The sequence below is a fragment of the Macrosteles quadrilineatus genome, unplaced genomic scaffold (assembly GCF_028750875.1).
Source record: "Macrosteles quadrilineatus isolate MER2022 unplaced genomic scaffold, UCM_ALF_1.0 Scaffold_1__1_contigs__length_201487025, whole genome shotgun sequence".
NCBI classification, from domain to species: Eukaryota; Metazoa; Arthropoda; class Insecta; order Hemiptera; family Cicadellidae; genus Macrosteles; species Macrosteles quadrilineatus.
The window spans coordinates 128,357,528-128,378,602 of record NW_026542594.1 but is presented as its reverse complement, the minus strand read 5'-3'; the positions used below and the strand labels follow the sequence as shown (position 1 = coordinate 128,378,602).

The following is a 21,075-nucleotide window of genomic DNA, read 5'->3' as shown; positions in this document are numbered from 1 at the left end:
TTATCAGTTAAAATATGCTGATGTGAAACCGCTTCATAAAAATGGCAGTAAAACAAACTCAGATAACTATCGCCCAATTTCCATCTTACCAGCCTTTTCTAAAGTTTTTGAAAAAATTATTACTGACCAAATTTCTTTTTTCCTTGAACGTAATAACATTTTTGTAAAAGAACAATATGGCTTTAGATCAGGACGTAATACAACTCAGGCTCTGTCTGACTTCTTGTGGGAGGTCGGCTGCAGCATTGATAAGTCTCAGAATGTTGCTGGAATGTTTTGTGACTTGTCAAAAGCCTTTGACTGTGTTGTACATAATATTTTATTTTCTAAGCTTAAATTTTACAATTTTTCTCCAATTGCTTTGAAGTTTTTGAAATCCTATCTTACAAACCGCTTTCAAAGAACTATTATTTTTAAAGATAACATCTATAACTTTTCAAAATGGAAAATGATCTATTGTGGTGTACCTCAGGGCTCTATATTGGGACCCTTGTTGTTTTTAATCTATATTAACGACCTGCCTTTTAACATAAACTCAAAGCTTGTTCTATACGCAGATGACACAACAGCTATATTAAAATCAAACAGCCCTAACAATTTACGAAATTTGATAAACCAAACTTTTGAAGATTTAAACAAATGGTTCAGAGCAAATGGTCTGAGTCTAAATTGTTCTAAAACTCAAATTGTCAGGTTCAAAACTACTCATGACAGAGAAACCATCGAATTAAATATAAATTTTCAGGGGGAAATTATTAATGAAACGTCATCTACAAAATTTTTAGGTATTCAGGTACAAAACACTTTAAATTGGGATAAATACACATCAGTTTTAGCTAATAAACTAAATACAGTCTGTTTCCAGATGTCTGTCCTGCAGCATGTTACTGACCTCAGAACAAGGATGATTGTTTATTATGCTTTGTTTGTGTCAAACATGTTGTATGGAATAGAGTTCTGGGGCAGCTGCTCAAATGCCGAAACCATTTTCAAAATTCAAAAAAAGATCCGTAGAATTATGACATTTTCAAAGCCTAGGCAATCCTGTAAATTATTATTTAGAGAATTGAAATTATTAACACTTCCGTCTGTTTATATCCTGCAAACATTAATATTTATTAAAAAAAATCTTGAATATTTTATGAATGAAAACCATAACCATAATTACTTAACACGACATCGAAATGATTTACAACTGCCCATTCATAGACTTACCTCACTAGAAACCCTTCCACAATACCTAGGGAAAAAAACTGTATAATAAACTTCCTGATAATATTAAATCATTAGAATCTTTTGAAAAATACAAAAAAGAAGTTACCAAATTGCTGCTTAATAAAGGGTATTACAAAGTTGATGATTTTTTAAATGATGTATATATTTGATTTCTTAACATATTGTATAGTTATTATAGTTGTATGTATTTTAATTGTCCATGACCATTTCACCTGTTTCCCAGCTATGCTGGATCTGTAAAACGTTATGTGAAAATAAATGATTGACTTGACTTGACTTTTTTTTTTTTTTTTTTTTAACAGAGGGCCAGGCTTACAAGTTACCATGGGATTGCATCGCAGCTAGAACAGCTTATTGTGCACCCTCGTTCACAGGTCCTCATTCTCCGTCAAATCCCAGGTCCTTGGTGAACCGTGAGAGCCTCTTGACTATGGTGACCTGTTCGTCCCTTTGATCTCCCATCAATAGGCCAAGGGATCTCATACGCAGACCTTGTAGGGCTGGGCACCTAAATATACCTTCACAGCTTTCACAAGGTCTCTGGCTGGGGCAAGCCGTAGCGAGATTTCCCTGAAAGGAATCAGCTCCTGAACTTGCTTGACCAGCCAATCCTTTGTGGCTGCGTCAGCACAGCCTCCACCTTTCTTCCTGGAGGCTTCATTAGAGTCAGCTTTGGGGGTACCACCCTTGCCCTGCTTTTTCCCAGCATCCTATTTCCCGGAGGAACTGGCTTTGCAGGCAGCAGAGTTAGGGTGCTTGGCAGCCCACACCAGCCTCCTCTCACTTCTGGATAGCACCTTTTCGCCTTTGGCTAAAGCATCCGCTATCCTCCGTCTTTGCAACTCACCCCTAAGTCGTTTTTCGTACGAGGGATCTCATACGCAGACCTTGTAGGGCTGGGCACATAAATATACCTTCACAGCTTTCACAAGGTCTCTGGCTGGGGCAAGCCGTAGCGAGATTTCCCTGAAAGGTCTCAGCTCCTGAACTTGCTTGACCAGCCAATCCTTTGTGGCTGCGTTAGCACAGCCTCCACCTTTCTTCCTGGAGGCTTCATTAGAGTCAGCTTTGGGGGTACCACCCTTGCTCTGCTTTTTCCCAGCATCCTAGTTCCCGGAGGAACTGGCTTTGCAGGCAGCAGAGTTAGGGTGCTTGGCAGCCCACACCAGCCTCCTCTCACTTCTGGATAGCACCTTTTCGCCTTTGGCTAAAGCATCCGCTATCCTCCATCTTTGCGACTCGCCCCTGGAAAGTCGTTTTTCGTTCCTTTCCGGTTTCTGCGAGCTTGTCGTCATCGTCAGATTTCAGTAGACCTTCCTCCTCCATTTGGGCCAGACTGTCTACATTGTTCTCACGAATACCGGGTATTTAAGTCCACCTCCCCAGTGACCCGATTAGAGAGGTAAGGGGTGTGTACGACTGGGTTACCCCTGGTTCCCAGAAGGCTCCGTTAAGACACTGAATATTAGGCCCCCAGTGCCACAAGACTCTTGGCACGGATCGCATTACACCTTAGTCTAGGGCCCCCCTCACTTGGTTCTGTAGGTGGACCAACACCCAGTGGCAGAAGGTAGCTCTCCGCAGCTAACAAGTGAGAGTTGGGGTTTAGGTTGTGGCCAATCTGCCGAACCAACCCCGCATGCGAGGTTTGGCCGGAACGGCGCGAAATTTTCTCCCACTCACTAAACCCCCATACCTTCCTTGACTTGACTTGACTTTATAACATTTACCATTCATAAAAGCATTATTTGCAAAACATTCAGGTCTGTGTTGAGCATTTGAATGAGATTAGTAGTTTTTACAGAATGTACCCAATGATGATCACAAGATCAAAGCCCCCCCAAGTGGCCAAATTGGGATTTTGTATGCCTACGAACTACCTCCTTGTCAGGGCGGGTCTGTGTTTGGAGACGAGGAGAGATTGTCCATCAACAGCCTTAAGTCTCAAAGGGAAGCTCAGACGTTTCAAGCTATCCAGCGATCTACTCAACCTACTGTTACCCCAGGTAAGATTGGTTGTATGTAAAATATTATAACTAAGTGTTTGTACCAAATTCACATATTATAACTATTGAGCGTGCCTGTAGAACTGAAACATTAGGATTTAATGTGAAATTGACAAAGGAGTCAGGGAACAAGTCAAGGTAGTTCTTGTTTTACACAGTTCTGGTTCGCGCACTTTGACATGCAAGTGATTCATAACTCCTAATTTTGTTTGTAGGTAGTTCTGTATTTAGTAATTGAATACTTTCTCTTGAAACTGGCAATGTTATTTACAATAGCAAAACAATATAGGTTAAGAACTAAATTTTAGTGGTGGACTTGTCCCAAAATTTCGGGAAATTTTCAGGAAAAAAATATTCTCGATTTTCGGGACGGGATTACATTTGAGTCGGGAATTTCTCGGGATGGGATTTGATCCAATCGTCGGCAATTTTGCCCCTTCGCGAGTGACGATTATGCCGCTATCGCGAGAGATGTTTACGATAGTTCCGTGAACGCAGGAGGCGGAGTCATACCGACGATCACGCCGTGAACGCAGGAGGCGGAGTCATACCGACGATCACGCCGTGACCGCAAGTCATACCGACGATCAGGCCTTGACCCCTGAGTCATACAGACGATCATACCGTGACCGCGAATCATACCGACGAGACCGCGAGTCATACCGACGATCATGCCTTGACCGCGAGTCGTACTGTCAATCATGCCGTGGCCGCGAGTCATACCGACGAACACGCTGTGACCGCGGAGTCATACTGATGATCGCACCGTGACCGCGAGTCACAAGTTTCTATACCTGTAAATTTTTACCCATTTTTTTGTTTTGACAGACCAGTGCCTCAAAAGTTAAAAATTAAATTGATTTCGTTTGTCTTTTTTGGTAACTGCAATACCATACTCATGACTCTTTTTATGCACAGGAAAAAATCCCGTCCCGTCCCAAAAATCGGGAAGGAATTAAAAATCCCGTCCCGAACATGAAAATTCAATCCCGTCCATCCCTACTAAATTTCTGTCAGGATGTACACAATCAATTGCTTTGAGCAGACTATCTGTTCCATAGGCACAAAAGTGAGGTAAGGTTTTTAACCAATCATTCCACAAAATTGTAATAGGATATATGATGTAACATAACCTATCAAATTAAACTACCCAACTGTCACCTGTCACTTACTAGCTGACTGATATTTTTCTTAGAAACCTTAAAAACAATTACAAACTTTTGATCAAAATCCTACTTCTCGACAATGATCCCAATACTACTGGAGTGCTACTAAATATTTATTTTATTTTACAGTGACTGTTATAAAAATATTAAGTCATTGAAAAAATATTTGAACTTCTCCTCCTCAATTTGTATTTGGGTTAATAAACAGGACAACACTTACATAATTTCAAAAATGTTCTTTTTTTAGATGTGATACTAATTAGTTTTTAAACTACACTTAAAAACTTACTAAACAAAATCTTAATCGTTTCAGCTGTTCCCCATAAAGTGTACCAACATGCAGTATTCCACAGCGAAGACCACAATAACGTTTCTAGTCCAACTGATTCTGAGGTTTGTGTGACAGTGTTTCAATCCATAACAATTTAGTCCATTCAAATATTTCTAAGGCATGGAACTGTTAGTAAATACATCTCTTGTAAAGGTGTGCTACAGGATATATTTTGTTAACTATTATTTCCAGTAAATTATTAGAACATATCTTAAACAAAAATAAGTAAGGGCCGTTTGTGCAAGTAACTTCTTAGTTTGCATTACGCCTCAACGAGGCTCCTCGCTGTGTACTGGCATGATTTGTGAACAAAACGGTGCCATTTACAGCTCTGTAGCTGATGTGTACGCTTCGCTGTGTTAAGTAAATTTGTTAAATCCTTGAATCTCCTGCCGCATGCGTGATGAGGTCAGTCATACAATTTTTGACCACAAGAGACACATTTAATGACATGTAAACAATAATATAATGACAGATTCACAATTTGGATTCCGGGAAGGAAAGTCAACTGCTTCTGTAGTTCTAAAAGTCATTAATAAAACAATAAATGTTTTGAGGACAAAGAAATTGTTTCTCTCACATTGTTTGACCTCACAAAAGCGTTTGATTGTGTTCCTCATAACATTTTGCTTAGTAAACTCAAATTTTACGGCATTGAGGATGAACAGTTAGGTTTCGTTCATTCTTACTTAAGTAATAGAAAGCAGTATGTTTCAGTTGGTGGGATGCAATCTAGTTTAAGAGACGTGGTCTCTGGTGTTCCACAGGGCTCGGTCCTTGGACCATTTCTATTTCTAATATGTATCCATGATTTGCCTCAAAATGTTGGGATTGACTCTGTAATATATGCAGACGATACTACCCTAATCGCCACTCATAAAGACATTCATACTATAAATACAATGACCAATGAAGCCATAAACCTAGCTTCTGTTTGGTTTTCTTTCAGCGAATAAGCTTAAATGTAATCAGGATAAAACTCAAAATATTTTAATTGGCCTCTCCAATGAAATTGAAAAACACTCAGTCAAATTGCTGGGTTTTTGTATAGATTCTAAATTAAATTGGAAAGAACAAATAGAAAACATCTGTAAAAAGATTTCCCGCGTTAATTGCCTAATCTGGAAACTCAAAGATTTTGTTACTTTTGATTAGGTATTTAAGAACAGCGTACTTTGCTTTTTTCAGTCACATATTTCCTATAGACTAATGCTGTGGGGGCATTCGTCTTATTCAAATGAAATTCTTATTTTACAGAAAAAAGTCATTCGGACCATTTGTGGAGTGGGTCCTGTGGATCACTGCAGACCTCTTTTCGTCAAGCTTAGAATTATGACAGTAATTAATTTATACATTTATCAAATAATGCAGTATACAAAAATTAACCTACATGAATTTAATATAAGACAAGATTTTCATTCTCATAATACAAGGAATAAACTACAGTTAGAAATAACAGCTCATAGACTTAAAAAGAGTAGCAATAGTCATAAACTAAACTGTATTAATTTTTTTAATAAATTGCCTGATTCAGCCAGAACTGTATCCTTCAAGATATTCAAATCTAAATTATGTGAATGGTTGATAAGCAATCCTATCTATGGCATCCATGAATTTCTTAAAACAAAAGTTGATATTGAATTTTGATGTGTATATACACGATCCATATTCTCTAGACATTTCATATGTTAATTAACTAAGTATTTTTAAACTTTGTATTTTATTTGTTAATTTGGAATGTTTTGTATGTGTTTTGACTATGTCTATTCCTTTGTACAAAGAAAGGTCAATGACAATAAAACTCTTGATTCTTGATTTGATGTCAATATTTATTGCCTGATGACTAAAGGTTATGGCCCTAATGCAATTAATGAGGGTAAGATGTGTAAATGGGATAAGCAGTGTAAAAAATGGCTTGAAAACCATTTTCTTTGTAGTATTCGGTGAGAAGTCTGGATATTCGCCAGAAACACAATTTCTTCCAAAATGGACTTTTTTACGGCCATTTTTAAACTCTTAAAGCCATTTCTACACTTTGTCCTCTATCATTGCATTAGGGCTATATACTTCAATCATCTAGCGATGAATGTCCGCAGCCGATATGTTTCTTGTAGTAAAAAACCTTATCATTGACCATACCTCGCACGCGGCGTGTGATCCAATAATTTTAAACATTATCTTCTAGACACACAGTGAAACTTGCACGTCAGCTACAGAGACGACTTTGCTATGATAGGAACGTTCCTTAGCTTTTCGGTGAAAGATAAAATAATATTACCAATTTTATCACATGTTACTATTACCAAGGTGGCACTCCAGTGTATTATTTAACGTTTGATGTTTGTGTTGTGCCTCAGGTGTGCCTTACTACTGCAGACGGACTGGTCGTGGAGGTGGCTGAGACTATTCCTGACAGTGGCAACTGTAGTGCCTCCAGCTGTAGCCTAGCTGACAGTATAGACACCAACTCCTGCCAACAACCCAGCTATATCACCTCCTACCATCGCAAAATGGTACAGTACTTAGTCACCAATTAAGTTAACGCATGTTTAGCTTGATCCTTTTTTGGGTTGACTCTTTTCTTCCATGACTGTCTATGTTTGACCACCCAATTAACACCATAAAAGAATGTTATTACCTATCCCAAGCTAACCTAACCCTAACGTAACCTGGTCAACCACTATGACAAACTCCTGTCTTAAAGACAGTGGCAAGGAGGATAAAGGAAGTAAGTACAACAGTCAGGATTATATGTAATTACTGTGGTTCCTCATAGACACAAACAAAACATGACACAATGTTTACAATATAATATAGTTTGGCAAAAAAATTATAATCTACTAAAATGGTCATCATTTATCAATGCATAAAAAATAGATAATATTGATACCTGATTAGGCACTCTTTGCATTATATTGGCAAGTTGAGTGATGTGACCAATAATTTGGTGACCAAGGTCTGTCACTTAAGACTTAAAAACGACCATAACTACTGTAGTCATTTTGAAATTTTGCCAAAACTTTATAGTTCATAACAGTAGTCCAATGCCTGGCTATCCCAAATTATCTTATTCTTGAGTCACTTAAGTAACAGACAAATTTGTAAGTCTGTCTTCTAATAATGCTTTTGTTTAATGTTTATGATGTTGAGTTTTTTTCACTAAACTTTTAAAGTGTAGAGTTTGACAAAATAAATAGTTGTTTCGAAACTTGTTGCCCGAGACTACAAAAGGATTTGACGACGTAAGGTACGTAAACCTATCTATTTTGTCATAAATCAATCCTGGAGGCAATGCTGAATGAATTGTACAGTTTGATTGTCAGTATCAGGGTCAATTCATGGGGCATGATTAGTTGCATAAGAGTTTGATATAGTTTTATTTGATTTATGGCAAATTAAAAAATATGGTAAACTATCATCAAAGACATGCACTAACTTCCTTCTTTCAGCATACTTTGAAGGTTTTTACCTATCCATTTGTATATGCCTTGTTCCATTTTTTTACTCAGTTGACACTACCTTAACAACAATTTACAGAGAAAAAGAAGGAGAACCGTCAAGGAAAAATTCCCATATATCATCGTCTACCACCGCAAAATGGTACAGTATTAAGTCTACTTTTTTTATAATTTCAACCAATTATGTAAAATTTTGTTTTTTTGGTTTAACCATTTTCTTCTACATCTATCTATATTTTACATCCTATTTTGTAAACCATCAAAGAATAGTATGACCTAACCTAGTCCTAGACCTACCTAGACCTAACCTAACCTGACCCGCCTTTTACTACACCAAAAGCACCCTGACGAACCCTCAGTCTTAAGTACAGTACTGGTGAAGAGGAAGCAAGTACAACGGTCAGGACTATATGCAATTTCTGAGGCTCCCCTTAAACACAAACAAAACATCACACAATGTTTACAATACAATATATTTGTATCAATCAATTTTAATCTACTAAAATTGAAATTTCATAGGAAGGAAAGATAGTACTGTAGTACAGTAAATATTTGTTACTAAACAAAAATGTTTTCTTTTTTTGGAGATTAGTTATTTATTCCCACAATAATTGTAAAAGACAATACTTAATTAAAACAGAAATGTGACTTTTATGTATCATCATAAATCTGCAGCTACTGATAAATATCTTTTTCTAATTACTTTTCTCTTGGATTAATAAGACACGTAATAAGATACATATTAAAAGTTTTTATTTTATATACTTGATTCAAAAATACTCTTATTTTGGTTTACCTTTGTACACGCAGCCTTTTATTGTATGTGGTACTACCTACCGGGTCTTGCTAATGGATTGAAACATTAAATGGCTCCGGTCACTATTTACAGCCATTACATCATCCATGACAAATTTTAAGAAAATCATTTTTTAATAATTTTAGTAGTCATAAAAAATGTTGACACAATGCTATCGTTCACAACAGCAGTTTAAAATTAGTAATCCCAAGCCTTATTCTTGAGTTATTTAAGTAACAAACTCATTTTACCATACCTTGTGAAAACATTTAATATGATGTTTTTATACAACATTTGATTACATGTTGTGTTGATTTCACTAAACTTGTAAAATATACAAACAGGGTCAGTTCAGTTTGGGCCTTGGTTAAAATTAAAAATTGCTGTGATTAGTTGTATAAGGATTTGATTATAACATTATTTGATTTGTGGCAAATTTAAAAATTTGGTAAAACAATGTCAAAAACGTGAACTGTTCTTCTTTCTTTTAGCAAACATTTTTACTATAAACCCTTTCGGTGCTAATGATTATTTTTGATGATTTTCAAAAACTGCCAGCATATTTTAATAATTGCACCCCTAGACTGCTAAGGCAATAATGGTAATTTTGTTGATGTTTATAAAAAAAAAACCATAACTCCCTTATAAATCAAGATATTTGCCTGAAATTTGTTTTTGCTTGTTGAATACAAAATTATCTAACTAAATATATATATATATATATATATATATATATATGTTTGAATACAATTTCAAACTAATGATTATATGTATGTAAGTATATGTTTTTTTAGGCTAGGCCTATATGTAAATTATTAAAACATTGACTTTGAGGCATTTCAACATTCAAAAATAAAAACAGGGATGCCGAATGTATCATTTCCCATGTCAATAAATCCAGAAAATTTCTATTAAATTGATATATTTTCACAAAAGTTACAAAAAATTTAAATGTACTTACGTATTTGTGTTGTTGCTTGGGAATCACAAAATACTCTCTGGCACAGATGAAAATTGTCTATTTATATGGCAAAATCTATGTCTTTATCTATAGGCCTAAATTTAAATTTCAGAATATATTTACACTATTTACAAATAGTTTTCACATTTTTAGTGGCACACATGTTTTATCAGGCACTCCAGGTGTACCCCTGCGTCACACCGAACACATTCGGTACGCGAACAAGTTTTTTTACCTTCTGGATTATTAATTCAAGAGCAGTCTTTACGAAGTTTCTCTTTTCTTTCTCGCAGCTTTCTAAGGCCAAATCCATCTTAGGGACCATCTCCTCTATTTTGTGGACCATCTCCACCACCACGAACATCATCGGGAACATATTTGGTAGCCAGCCACTCATTTGATAACTTCTCTATAATGTCTTTCATACACAGTCAGCTCTTTCCAGTTTGCCTTGGGTGGGGTTCAACAAAATGTAGGAGTTGAGAAGCATGCGCCCAATAACATTTTTATTTTAGGCATGCTCTATGCTCTTGTCCATGTACATAGAGCATTTGATCAGGTGAATCAGTGCTCCCTTCCTCATCATTACTCTGTTATATTGGAATTGAATTTGTGTTTTATTTCTTATCAAAACTTTTCCACTTCTATATTGAGTAGCAAACTTGTTTGGCTTGGTAATCACTTTATATTAGGATAAATTGTTTTTGGTTTGTTGGCTTTTCTCTAAAGACTATCATTAAAATAGGACCTTTCCTGACTATGTCTTTTGACCAACACAATATTTTCCTTTCAGTTATTTAGGAACGCCAACTCTGTCCATTCTTACAATCCAAGTGACAAATGTTTGATTATTGTACTGATCTCTAACAAGAGGAATATATGTAAAAAATGATCTAAGTACAACTTCTTCCTCAGACATATCATCATAGGGCCTAGGCCCAGTTCTGGATAGAAATGGTAAATGTAAACGTCTTTGGGAGAATCCTGATGATGTGCTAGGAACATCAAGATCAAAAGTGGGATCTGCACCCATATCATCCACTATGGATACACTGTCATCACTATCTTCTATAGAGCTAGAGTCCACAACTAACATCATTAACGTTTTCATTGTCACTGTTGTTTATGTTTAGTTCAGATTCCCTTGCAAAATATGCCAAAGTATTTTAACTTACACGTGAATTATTACCGGTAAGTTTATTTTTACTCTCAATGAAAGTTATTGATAATTGATAATCAACACTAAATAGCAATAATAATCATAATAAAACACTGAAATACCATCACTTAAACAAATCACAGACAAATAACAGCCGTTCTTTTTTATTGCACACCTAACAGCCACAGCAGATGCCACTGCCTCTTGCATTTCGAAGCCATCATGGTTAAAAGTATACTATATAAAGTGAAATGAAATGAAAAAGTGTTTTATTGCTGCTTTTATTTACATTTCCAGATACCATGCAGGGCATCTGCCAAAAGAAACACTTTAGGCATTGGCCGGAAGGGCCGTCGGCCAGGTTGGCTACACAGCAAAGTTACATTTACACTTAAAACAAATATATACACACATATGCATACATACATATATACATACATATAAATACACGCACACACACATATAATACTATATAAAGTGCAAAATGATAATTCATATTTCTCTAAAAAAACATTTATTCATCTTTCATTTGCCGCAAATAACGTAAATAGTATTAATAAATAACACCGTAAAAAAAACTCCCAACAACGATATATAGTTCCATAGCAGTCTGCGGGTAAAAGACAAACAATATATCGTTCCAGAGCACCGAAAGGGTTAACATATATACCTTGTTACATTTTTTCATTTAATTGAAACTGCCATAACACCAATTACAGGTACCCGAGGAAAATCCTAAACCCGAGGAAAATCCTAAACCCGAGGAAAATCCTAAAGAACCTGAATCTGAACCCAAACTGAAGGTTAAGAACAAAAACAAACTTGTACTTGTACGTATAATCTAGTTTGTTTACAATGCATTACTTAGGATAAACCGCAAATTTTGCTAACAAATACTCTGTATTAGATAAGTTCCTGTCACAAGCAGTCTTAGAACCAATCAATAAAAAAACAATTGTGTACTTTAAAAACCTTTAAAATCTTAATTATAATTCTCTGACTTTTAATATGGCTTCATCATCACCTTCCACTGCAAAATGTTACAATGTTTTGTCAGCTAATCAGTTTAAACAAATAATTTAAAACAATAATAGTCAAGTTCTTTTAGTTTGATGATTTTTTTTTACTCTTTTCTTCCATAGGGATATGTATATTCAACAACCCATTTTATACTACCAAAGAGTATTATGAATTACCTAGTTCAAACTAACCTAAGTTCTTTTCAAGATAGTCGTAAAATGTACAGTTTGATCGACCTTACTCAGGGTTGATTATTTTGGTTCTTGGTTATATAAAATTCAAAATTGTCATGATTCAGTTAAATGTTTGATTTGTGGCAAATTTAAAATATGCTGAACTAATCTTCCTTCCTTCATCCCTATCTACCTATATATTCCTTGATCCATTTCTTCCTATTAATTTAACATTGCCATAACTACAATTTACAGGATCTCTCTGTGGTGAATATCAATGAGCAAGGAACAAGCATTGACAGCAAATTTGTATGTATAATGTAGTTTGTCTATAAGGCAATTTCTTTTTTACTTAGAATAAGGCACATTTTGCTACCAAATAATCTGATTTTGAAAGTGTCTGCCAGTTTGGGTCTTGGTTAGAATTAAAATTGTCATGATTCAGTTTTGGGTTTGACAACTTCATTTGATTCATGGAAATCAAAAATAATATGGTAAACTAACGTGAAAAACTTGAACTAATCTTCCTTTTCTAAGCTTACCTTGTAGATTTTCCCTACCTACCTACATATTCTTTGTTCCATTTTTCCTTTTCATTTGAAACTGTCATAACAGCAATTTACAGGATACCATTGAGCAGAATCCCAAAGAGCACGAGACGAAACCAAGTGTTGACACCAAACTTGTATGTATATTTGTATATGTAAGATGACACAACAACAACTTACCTTGATCTAGGACTATTCAAGGATACATGTCCTAATAATCCTATTCTAGAATTTTCTACATGAAGAAGTAAAACATACGGGTACAAGACAATAGCTACAATACAATTGAAGAATTTACCCAAATCTTTTAATTTAACAAATTGAAATTATAAAAACATACTATCATGTATAAATACAGTACTGTTAAATGTACAACGAACCCGAACAAACATACCCCCCCCCCAATCAACAAGAACAATCACCAATCACCACTACAATCATATGCCCCCCACCCTAAACAATCACTCTCTTTCATCCTCTCTCTATATCCCCCTCTATCTTTTCTCTCTCTCCCCTTTTCTCTTTCTCTCTCTCTCTCTTCATTCCCCCTCAACTCACAACAACAAATACTACCTCACTAACATGACCAAATATTTTTTTCAGTCTCATTAAAGTTATTAAATCCTTTCCATTCATGACTACTGATTTGTGACAAATTTAAAAATATGCAAATATAGTAAAATAATAAAAAAAACTTGAACTAATATTCCTTCTTCTGACATATTTTTAAGGTTTTCCTTATTTACCTTGTTCCATTTTTGTCCTATTCATTTGGCACTGCCAAAACAACAATTAACAGGGTACGATTGAGGAGGAACCAAATGAGGAAGAAACTGATCAAAATTTTGTCAGCAAACTTGTATGTATAATGCAGTTTGTCACCAAGGCAATTTCTTTGATGCTTAGAATAAGACACACATTTTGCAACCAAATAATCTTTTTTTGAAGGTGCCTGCCAGTTTGGGTCTCGGTTAAAATTAATTATAAATAGACATAATTCAGTTATGGGTTTGACAACTTCATTTGATTTTTGGAAAATAGGGATGGTCAAGTCTCGAAATTTCGGGAAATTTTCGGGAAATTTTAAATCGAGATTTTTATCGAGACGAGAATTAAAAAAAAAAAAAAAAAAAAAAAAAAAAATTAAAAACGCCTGCAGAAAGTCAATGCAATACCCGCAATACAGGAGCGTGTTGTAGTTGCGTTTCCTTTGCGAAGGCGTTCTTATTTAATTAATTCTTCAAATGTAAATATTACTTTAGTTATTTTAATAACATTTGAGAAGTTTTGCTAAGTGTTAGCAGTGTGAGGAATGTTTTATTACTATAAAAAAGTCGAAACAAGTAACTTTTTTATAAAAATTAATATTTTATTTTATGATTTATTTTATTTTAGGATAAGTTTAACTCTATCCTAACTGATATCACTATGTTTCCTAATCGTAGGCATTTTTAATAAGTTAGGCGTGATTAATAAGTTAGGCGTGATTAATAAAAAAATGTTATGCTGATGTTTTTTAATAAAAGATTGTAAATATTCTTGCCTATTATCATTATTTTTGTATTTAAACAGTCATCTAACAATGTTACAAAATCAGGTAAAAATTCCGAACGTGCATTTCCCGTTGTGTATGAGAAGGGAAATCCCGTCTCGATCTCGTCTCGAAATTTTATGAGAAATAAAAAATCTCGTCTCGTCTCGTCTCAAACTAAAAATCCAATCTCGTCCATCCCTATTGGAAAATAAAAAAGAAATATTCCAAACTAACATGAACAACTTGAACTAATCTTCCTTCCATTAACTTCTTAACTTCAGGGTTTTCCCTTCCTACCTATACACCTTGTTCCATTTTTCTCCATTCATTTGACATTGTCATTGCAAACATTTACAGGGAATCATTGAGAAAAATACAAATAAGAGAGAAAACGAAGATAGTGATCACTTCAATTTTTCATGGGTAATATAGTTTGTTTATAAGTCTATTACTTTGTTACGTAGAATAAGGTGCACATTTTGTTACCAATTAATCTGTTTTTGAAAGTGCTGCCAGTTGTGTCCTAGTTAGAATTAAAATTTGTTTTGATCTAGTTATGGGTTTGAAAACTTCATTTGATTCTTGAAAATTATAAAATATGGTAGACCAACTTGAACTAATCACCCTGCTTTTAACATACTTGTAGGTCTTTCCTTATGTACCTTTATATACCTTGATCCATCATTTTCCTATCAATTTGACTTTGCCCTAACAACAATTTACAGGATTTTACTGATGAGCCGCCAAAAGAGGAAGAAACAAAACTGAGTGTTGAGAGCAATCTTGTATGTATAATGTAGTTAGTCTCTAAGGCGATTTCTTTGTTACTTAGAATAAGACACACTTATTTTGCTACCAAATAATCTTTTTTTGAAGTTGCCTACCATTTTGGGTCTTGGTTAAAATGAATTATAAGTAGTCATATTAAATTATGGGTTTGACAACTTCATTTGATTCTTGGAAAATAAAAAAGAAATATGCTAAACTAACATGAACAACTTTAACTAATCTTCCTTCTATTAACTTCTTAACTTCAGGGTTTTCCCTTCCTACCTTTACACCTTGTTCCATTTTTCCCCATTCATTTGACATTGCCATTACAAAAATTTACAGGGAATCATTGACAAAAATCCAAATAAGAAAGAAAACGAAGATAGTGATCACTCCAATTTTGCCTGGGTAACATAATTTGTTTATAAGTCTATTACTTTGTTACTCAGAATAAGATGCACATTTTGTTACCAAATAATCTGATTTTGAAAGTGCTGCCAGTTGCGTCCTGGTTAGAATTAAAAATTGTTTTGATCCAGTTATGGGTTTGAAAACTTAATTTGATTCTTGAAAATTATAAAACATGGTAGACCAACTTGAACTTATCACCCTGCTTTTAACATACTTGTAGGTCTTTCTTTATGTACCTTTATATACCTTGATCCATCATTTTCCTATTAATTTGACTTTGCCCTAACAACAATTTACAGGATTTTAATGATGAGCAGCCAAAAGAGGAAGACACAAAACTGAGTGTTGAGAGCAATCTTGTATGTATAATGTAGTTAGTCTCTAAGGCGATTTCTTTGTTACTTAGAATAAGACACACATATTTTGTTACCAAATAATCTTTTTTTGAAGTTGCCTACCATTTTGGGTCTTGGTTAAAATGAATTATAAGTAGTCATATTAAATTATGGGTTTGACAACTTCATTTGATTCTTGGAAAATAAAAAAGAAATATGCTAAACAAACATAAACAACTTGAACTAATCTTCCTTCTATTAACTTCTTAACTTCAGGGTTTTCCCTTCCTACCTATATACACCTTGTTCCATTTTTCCCCATTCATTTGACATTGCCATTACAAAAATTTACAGGGAATCATTGAGAAAAATCCAAATACGAAAGAAAACGAATATAGTGATGACTTCAATGTTTCATGGGTAATATAGTTTGTTTATAAGTCTATTACTTTGTTACGTAGAATAATATGCACATTTTGTTACCAAATAATCTGTTTTTGGAAAGTGCTGCAAGTTGCGTCCTGGTTAGAATTAAAAATTGTTTTGATCCAGTTATGGGTTTGAAAACTTAATTTGATTCTTGAAAATGATAAAATATGGTAGACCAACTTGAACTATCCTTGAACTCCCTGCTTTTAATATACTTAAAGGGTTTTCCTTGTCTACCTATATATATACTGTACCTTGATCTACCATTTTCCTATCAATTTGACTTTGCCAATAACAACAATTTACGGGATTTCATTGTTGAGCAACTGAAAATAGAAGAAACAAAACCAAGTGTTGACAGCAATCTTGTATGGATAATGTAGTTTGTCTCTAAGGCGATTACTCTTTATTTTTTACTTAGAATAAGACACAGATATACCAAATAATCTTTTTTTAAAGTGCCTACCATTTTGGGTCTTGGTTAAAATGAATTATAAGTAGTCATATTAAATTATGGGTTTGACAACTTCATTTGATTCTTGGAAAATAAAAAAGAAATATGCTAAACAAACATAAACAACTTGAACTAATCTTCCTTCTATTAACTTCTTAACTTCAGGGTTTTCCCTTCCTACCTATATACACCTTGTTCCATTTTTCCCCATTCATTTGACATTGCCATTACAAAAATTTACAGGGAATCATTGAGAAAAATCCAAATACGAAAGAAAACGAATATAGTGATGACTTCAATGTTTCATGGGTAATATAGTTTGTTTATAAGTCTATTACTTTGTTACGTAGAATAATATGCACATTTTGTTACCAAATAATCTGTTTTTGGAAAATGTTGCAGCAAGTTGGGTCCTGGTTAGAATTAAAAATTGTTTTGATCCAGTTAAGGGTTAGAAAACTTAATTTGATTTGTGTTAAATTATAAAATATGGTAGACCAACTTGAACTAATCTTCCTGCTTTTAACATACTTAAAGGGTTTTCCTTGTCTACCTATATATATACTGTACCTTGATCTACCATTTTCCTATCAATTTGACTTTGCCAATAACAACAATTTACGGGATTTCATTGTTGAGCAACTGAAAATAGAAGAAACAAAACCAAGTGTTGACAGCAATCTTGTATGGATAATGTAGTTTGTCTCTAAGGCGATTACTCTTTATTTTTTACTTAGAATAAGACACACATATACCAAATAATCTTTTTTTAAAGTGCCTGCCAGTTTGGGTATTAGTTAAAATTGATTATAAATAGTCATATTAAATTATGGGTTTGACAACTTCATTTGATTCTTGGAAAATAAAAAAGAAATATACTAAACAAACATGAACAACTTGAACTAATCTTTCTTCTATTAACTTCATAACTTCAGGGTTTTCCCTTCCTACCTATACACCTTGTTCCATTTTTCCATATTCATTTGATAATGCCATTACAAAAATTTACAGGGAATCATTGGGAAAAATCCAAATAAGAGAGAAAACAAAGATAGTGATGACTTCAAGTTTGCATGGGTAATTTAGTTTGTTTATAAGTCTATTACTTTGTTACTTAGAATAAGATGCACATTTTGTTACCAAATAATCTGTTTTTGGAAAATGTTGCAGCAAGTTGGGTCCTGGTTAGAATTAAAAATTGTTTTGATCCAGTTAAGGGTTAGAAAACTTAATTTGATTTGTGTTAAATTATAAAATATGGTAGACCAACTTGAACTAATCTTCCTGCTTTTAACATACTTAAAGGGTTTTCCTTGTCTACCTATATATATACTGTACCTTGATCCACCATTTTCCTATCAATTTGACTTTGCCAATATCAACAATTTATGGGATTTCATTGTTGAGCAACTGAAAATAGAAGAAACAAAACCAAGTGTTGACAGCAATCTTGTATGGATAATGTAGTTTGTCTCAAAAGGCGATTACTCTTTATTTGTTACTTAAAATAAGACATATTTTGCTGCCAAATAATTTTTTTTTGAAAGTGCCTGCCAGTTTGGGTATTAGTTAAAATTGATTATAAATAGTCATAATTCAGTTATGGGTTTGACAACTTTGAAATATGCATAAAAAAAAACAACTTAAAATAATCTTCCTTCTATTAACTTCTTAATTTGAAGGTTTTCCCTTCCTACCTATATATACGTTGTTCCATTTTTCCCTATTCATTTGACATTGTCATTGCAAACATTTGCAGGGAATCGAGAAAAATCCAAAAAAGAGAGAGAAAGAAGATAGTGATCACTTCAATTTTTCATGGGTAATAAAGTTTGTTTATAAGTCTATTACTTTGTTACTTAGAATAAGATGCACATTTTGTTACCAAATAATCTGTTTTTGGAAAGTGCTGCAAGTTGCGTCCTGGTTAGAATTAAAAATTGTTTTGATCCAGTTATGGGTTTGAAAACTTCATTTGATTCTTGAAAATTATAAAATATGGTAGACCAACTTGAACTAATCACCCTGCTTTTAACATACTTGTAGGTCTTTCCTTATGTACCTTTATATACCTTGATCCATCATTTTCCTATCAATTTGACTTTTCCCTAACAACAATTTACAGGATTTTACTGATGAGCAGCCAAAAGAGGAAGAAACCAAACTGAGTGTTGACAGCAATCTTGTATGTATAATGTAGTTTGTCTCTAAGGCTATTACTCTTTATTTGTTACTTAAAATAAGACACACATTTCGCTACCAAATGATCTTTTTTTTAAATCGCCTGCCATTTTGGGTCTTGGTTAACTAATGAAATAATTAATTAATTATAAATAGACATAATTCAGTTATGGGTTTGACTACTTCATTTGATTCTTGGGAAATAAAAAAGAAATATTCTAAACTAACATGGACAACTTAAAGAATCTTCTATTAACTTCTTAATTTGAAGGTTTTCCCTACCTACCTATATACACCTTGTTCCATTTTTCCATATTCATTTGTCATTGTCATTACAAAAATTTACAGGGAATCGAGAAAAATCCAAAAAAGAGAGAGAAAGAAGATAGTGATGAATTCGATTTTGCCTGGGTAATATAGTTTGTTTATAAGTCTATTACTTTGTTACTTAGAATAAGATGCACATTTTGTTACCAAATAATCTGTTTTTGAAAGTGCTGCAAGTTGGGTCCTGGTTAGAATTAAAAATTGTTTTGATCCAGTTATGAGTTTGGTTTGAAAACTTCATTTGATTTGTGATAAATTAAAAAATATGGTAGACCAACTTGAACTAATCTCCCTGCTTTTAACATACTTGAAGGGTTTTCCTTATCTACCTATATATACCTATACATATCCATAATTTTCCTATCAATTTGACTTTGCCAAAACAACACTTTACAGGATTCTATTGTTGAGCAACTGATCAAAGAAGAACCAGAACCAAGTGTTGACAGCAATCTTGTATGTATAATGTAGTTTGTATCTAAGGTAATTTCTTTGTTACTTAGAATAAGACACATATTTTGCTACCAAATATTCTGTTTTTGAAAGTACCTGCCAGTTGTGGTCCTGGTTAGGATTACTGATTTGCATGTTCAGTTACAGGTTTGAACATTTTATTTGATTTGTGACAAATATAAAAATATGATAAATCAACCTAAAAAACCTGATCCAAGCATCCTTATATTATCATAATTTGAAGGGTTTTCCTATCTACATATGCATACTTTGTCTCATTATGTTTTTCCTATATTAATTTGACGTTGTCATAACAAGTCACAGGAAACCACTGATGACAATCCAAATTAGCAAGAAACATAACAAATTGTTGACATCAAACTTGTACCTATGTAAAATGTAGTTTGTTTACAAGGCATTTCTTTGTTACTTAGAATAAGACACACATTTTGCTACCAAATAATCAGTTTTTTAAAGTGCCTGCCAGTTTAAGTTAGTATTAAATATTTTCATTATTCAGTTATGGGTTTGACAACCTCATTTGATTCATGGCAAATTTTAAATTTATGGTAAACTAACTTAAACACTAAAAAAATTTGGAAACATTAAAAAACTACAGAGTTTTTAAAATTCATAATGGCGTTCGTTTTTTTTAATATGTTCTATATTAAATTGGACTATTTCAACGTGTCTCGTGTTTAAAACTACATAACGTTTCTGGAGGTGGGTAAACTCCTCCCGTTATCAACGAAAAATACTATGCTACATTAACCCTAAATTGACCCTCAAAAGGGGAACACCTAGTTGAGAGAGCATTACACTCACTAGAGTTTTAAAATAACTAACAACCCTAAATTGAACATTTGCAAACAGAAATGATGGTGTTTTTAACATTATTGTACTTATTGACATAAATTGTATTAGGTAGTTATATTATAAGGATTAGTTTTAAGAAATGAGGCATGTTCAATGTACTTTCATTACAAAACAACAAATAAAATATGTTTTGACTTTGACTTTGAAACATCTTTAAATAATCCTCCTTCTTTCACCATGATTTGAGGGTTTTCCCCTCTCTACCTAGGCCCTATATATTCCTTTATCCATAATTTTCCTATTAATTTTACACTGCCATAACAACAATTTACAGGTAACCATGGATGAGAATCCCCAAGAGCAGGAACCAGAACCAAGTGTTGACAGCAATCTTGTATGTATAATGTAGTTTGTCTATAAGGCAATTTCTTTGTTACTTAGAATAAGACACGTATTTTGCTACCAAATAATCTGTTTTTGAAAGTGCCTGCCAGTTTGGATCCTGGTTAG

General features: G+C 33.7%; 1 protein-coding gene across 1 annotated transcript in view; it reads left to right on the top strand.

Moving 5' to 3' along the window:
* The window catches only part of LOC128984682 (ubiquitin carboxyl-terminal hydrolase 32-like), a 101,059-nt gene that overhangs the window by 68,219 nt on the left and 11,765 nt on the right, over nt 1–21,075 (top strand). Inside the window, exons 22-24 of the mRNA XM_054404024.1 lie at nt 3,041–3,242; nt 4,722–4,801; nt 7,097–7,252. Coding sequence (XP_054259999.1) covers nt 3,041–3,242; nt 4,722–4,801; nt 7,097–7,252 — 438 coding nt within the window. The remainder of the gene's footprint in view (nt 1–3,040; nt 3,243–4,721; nt 4,802–7,096; nt 7,253–21,075) is intronic.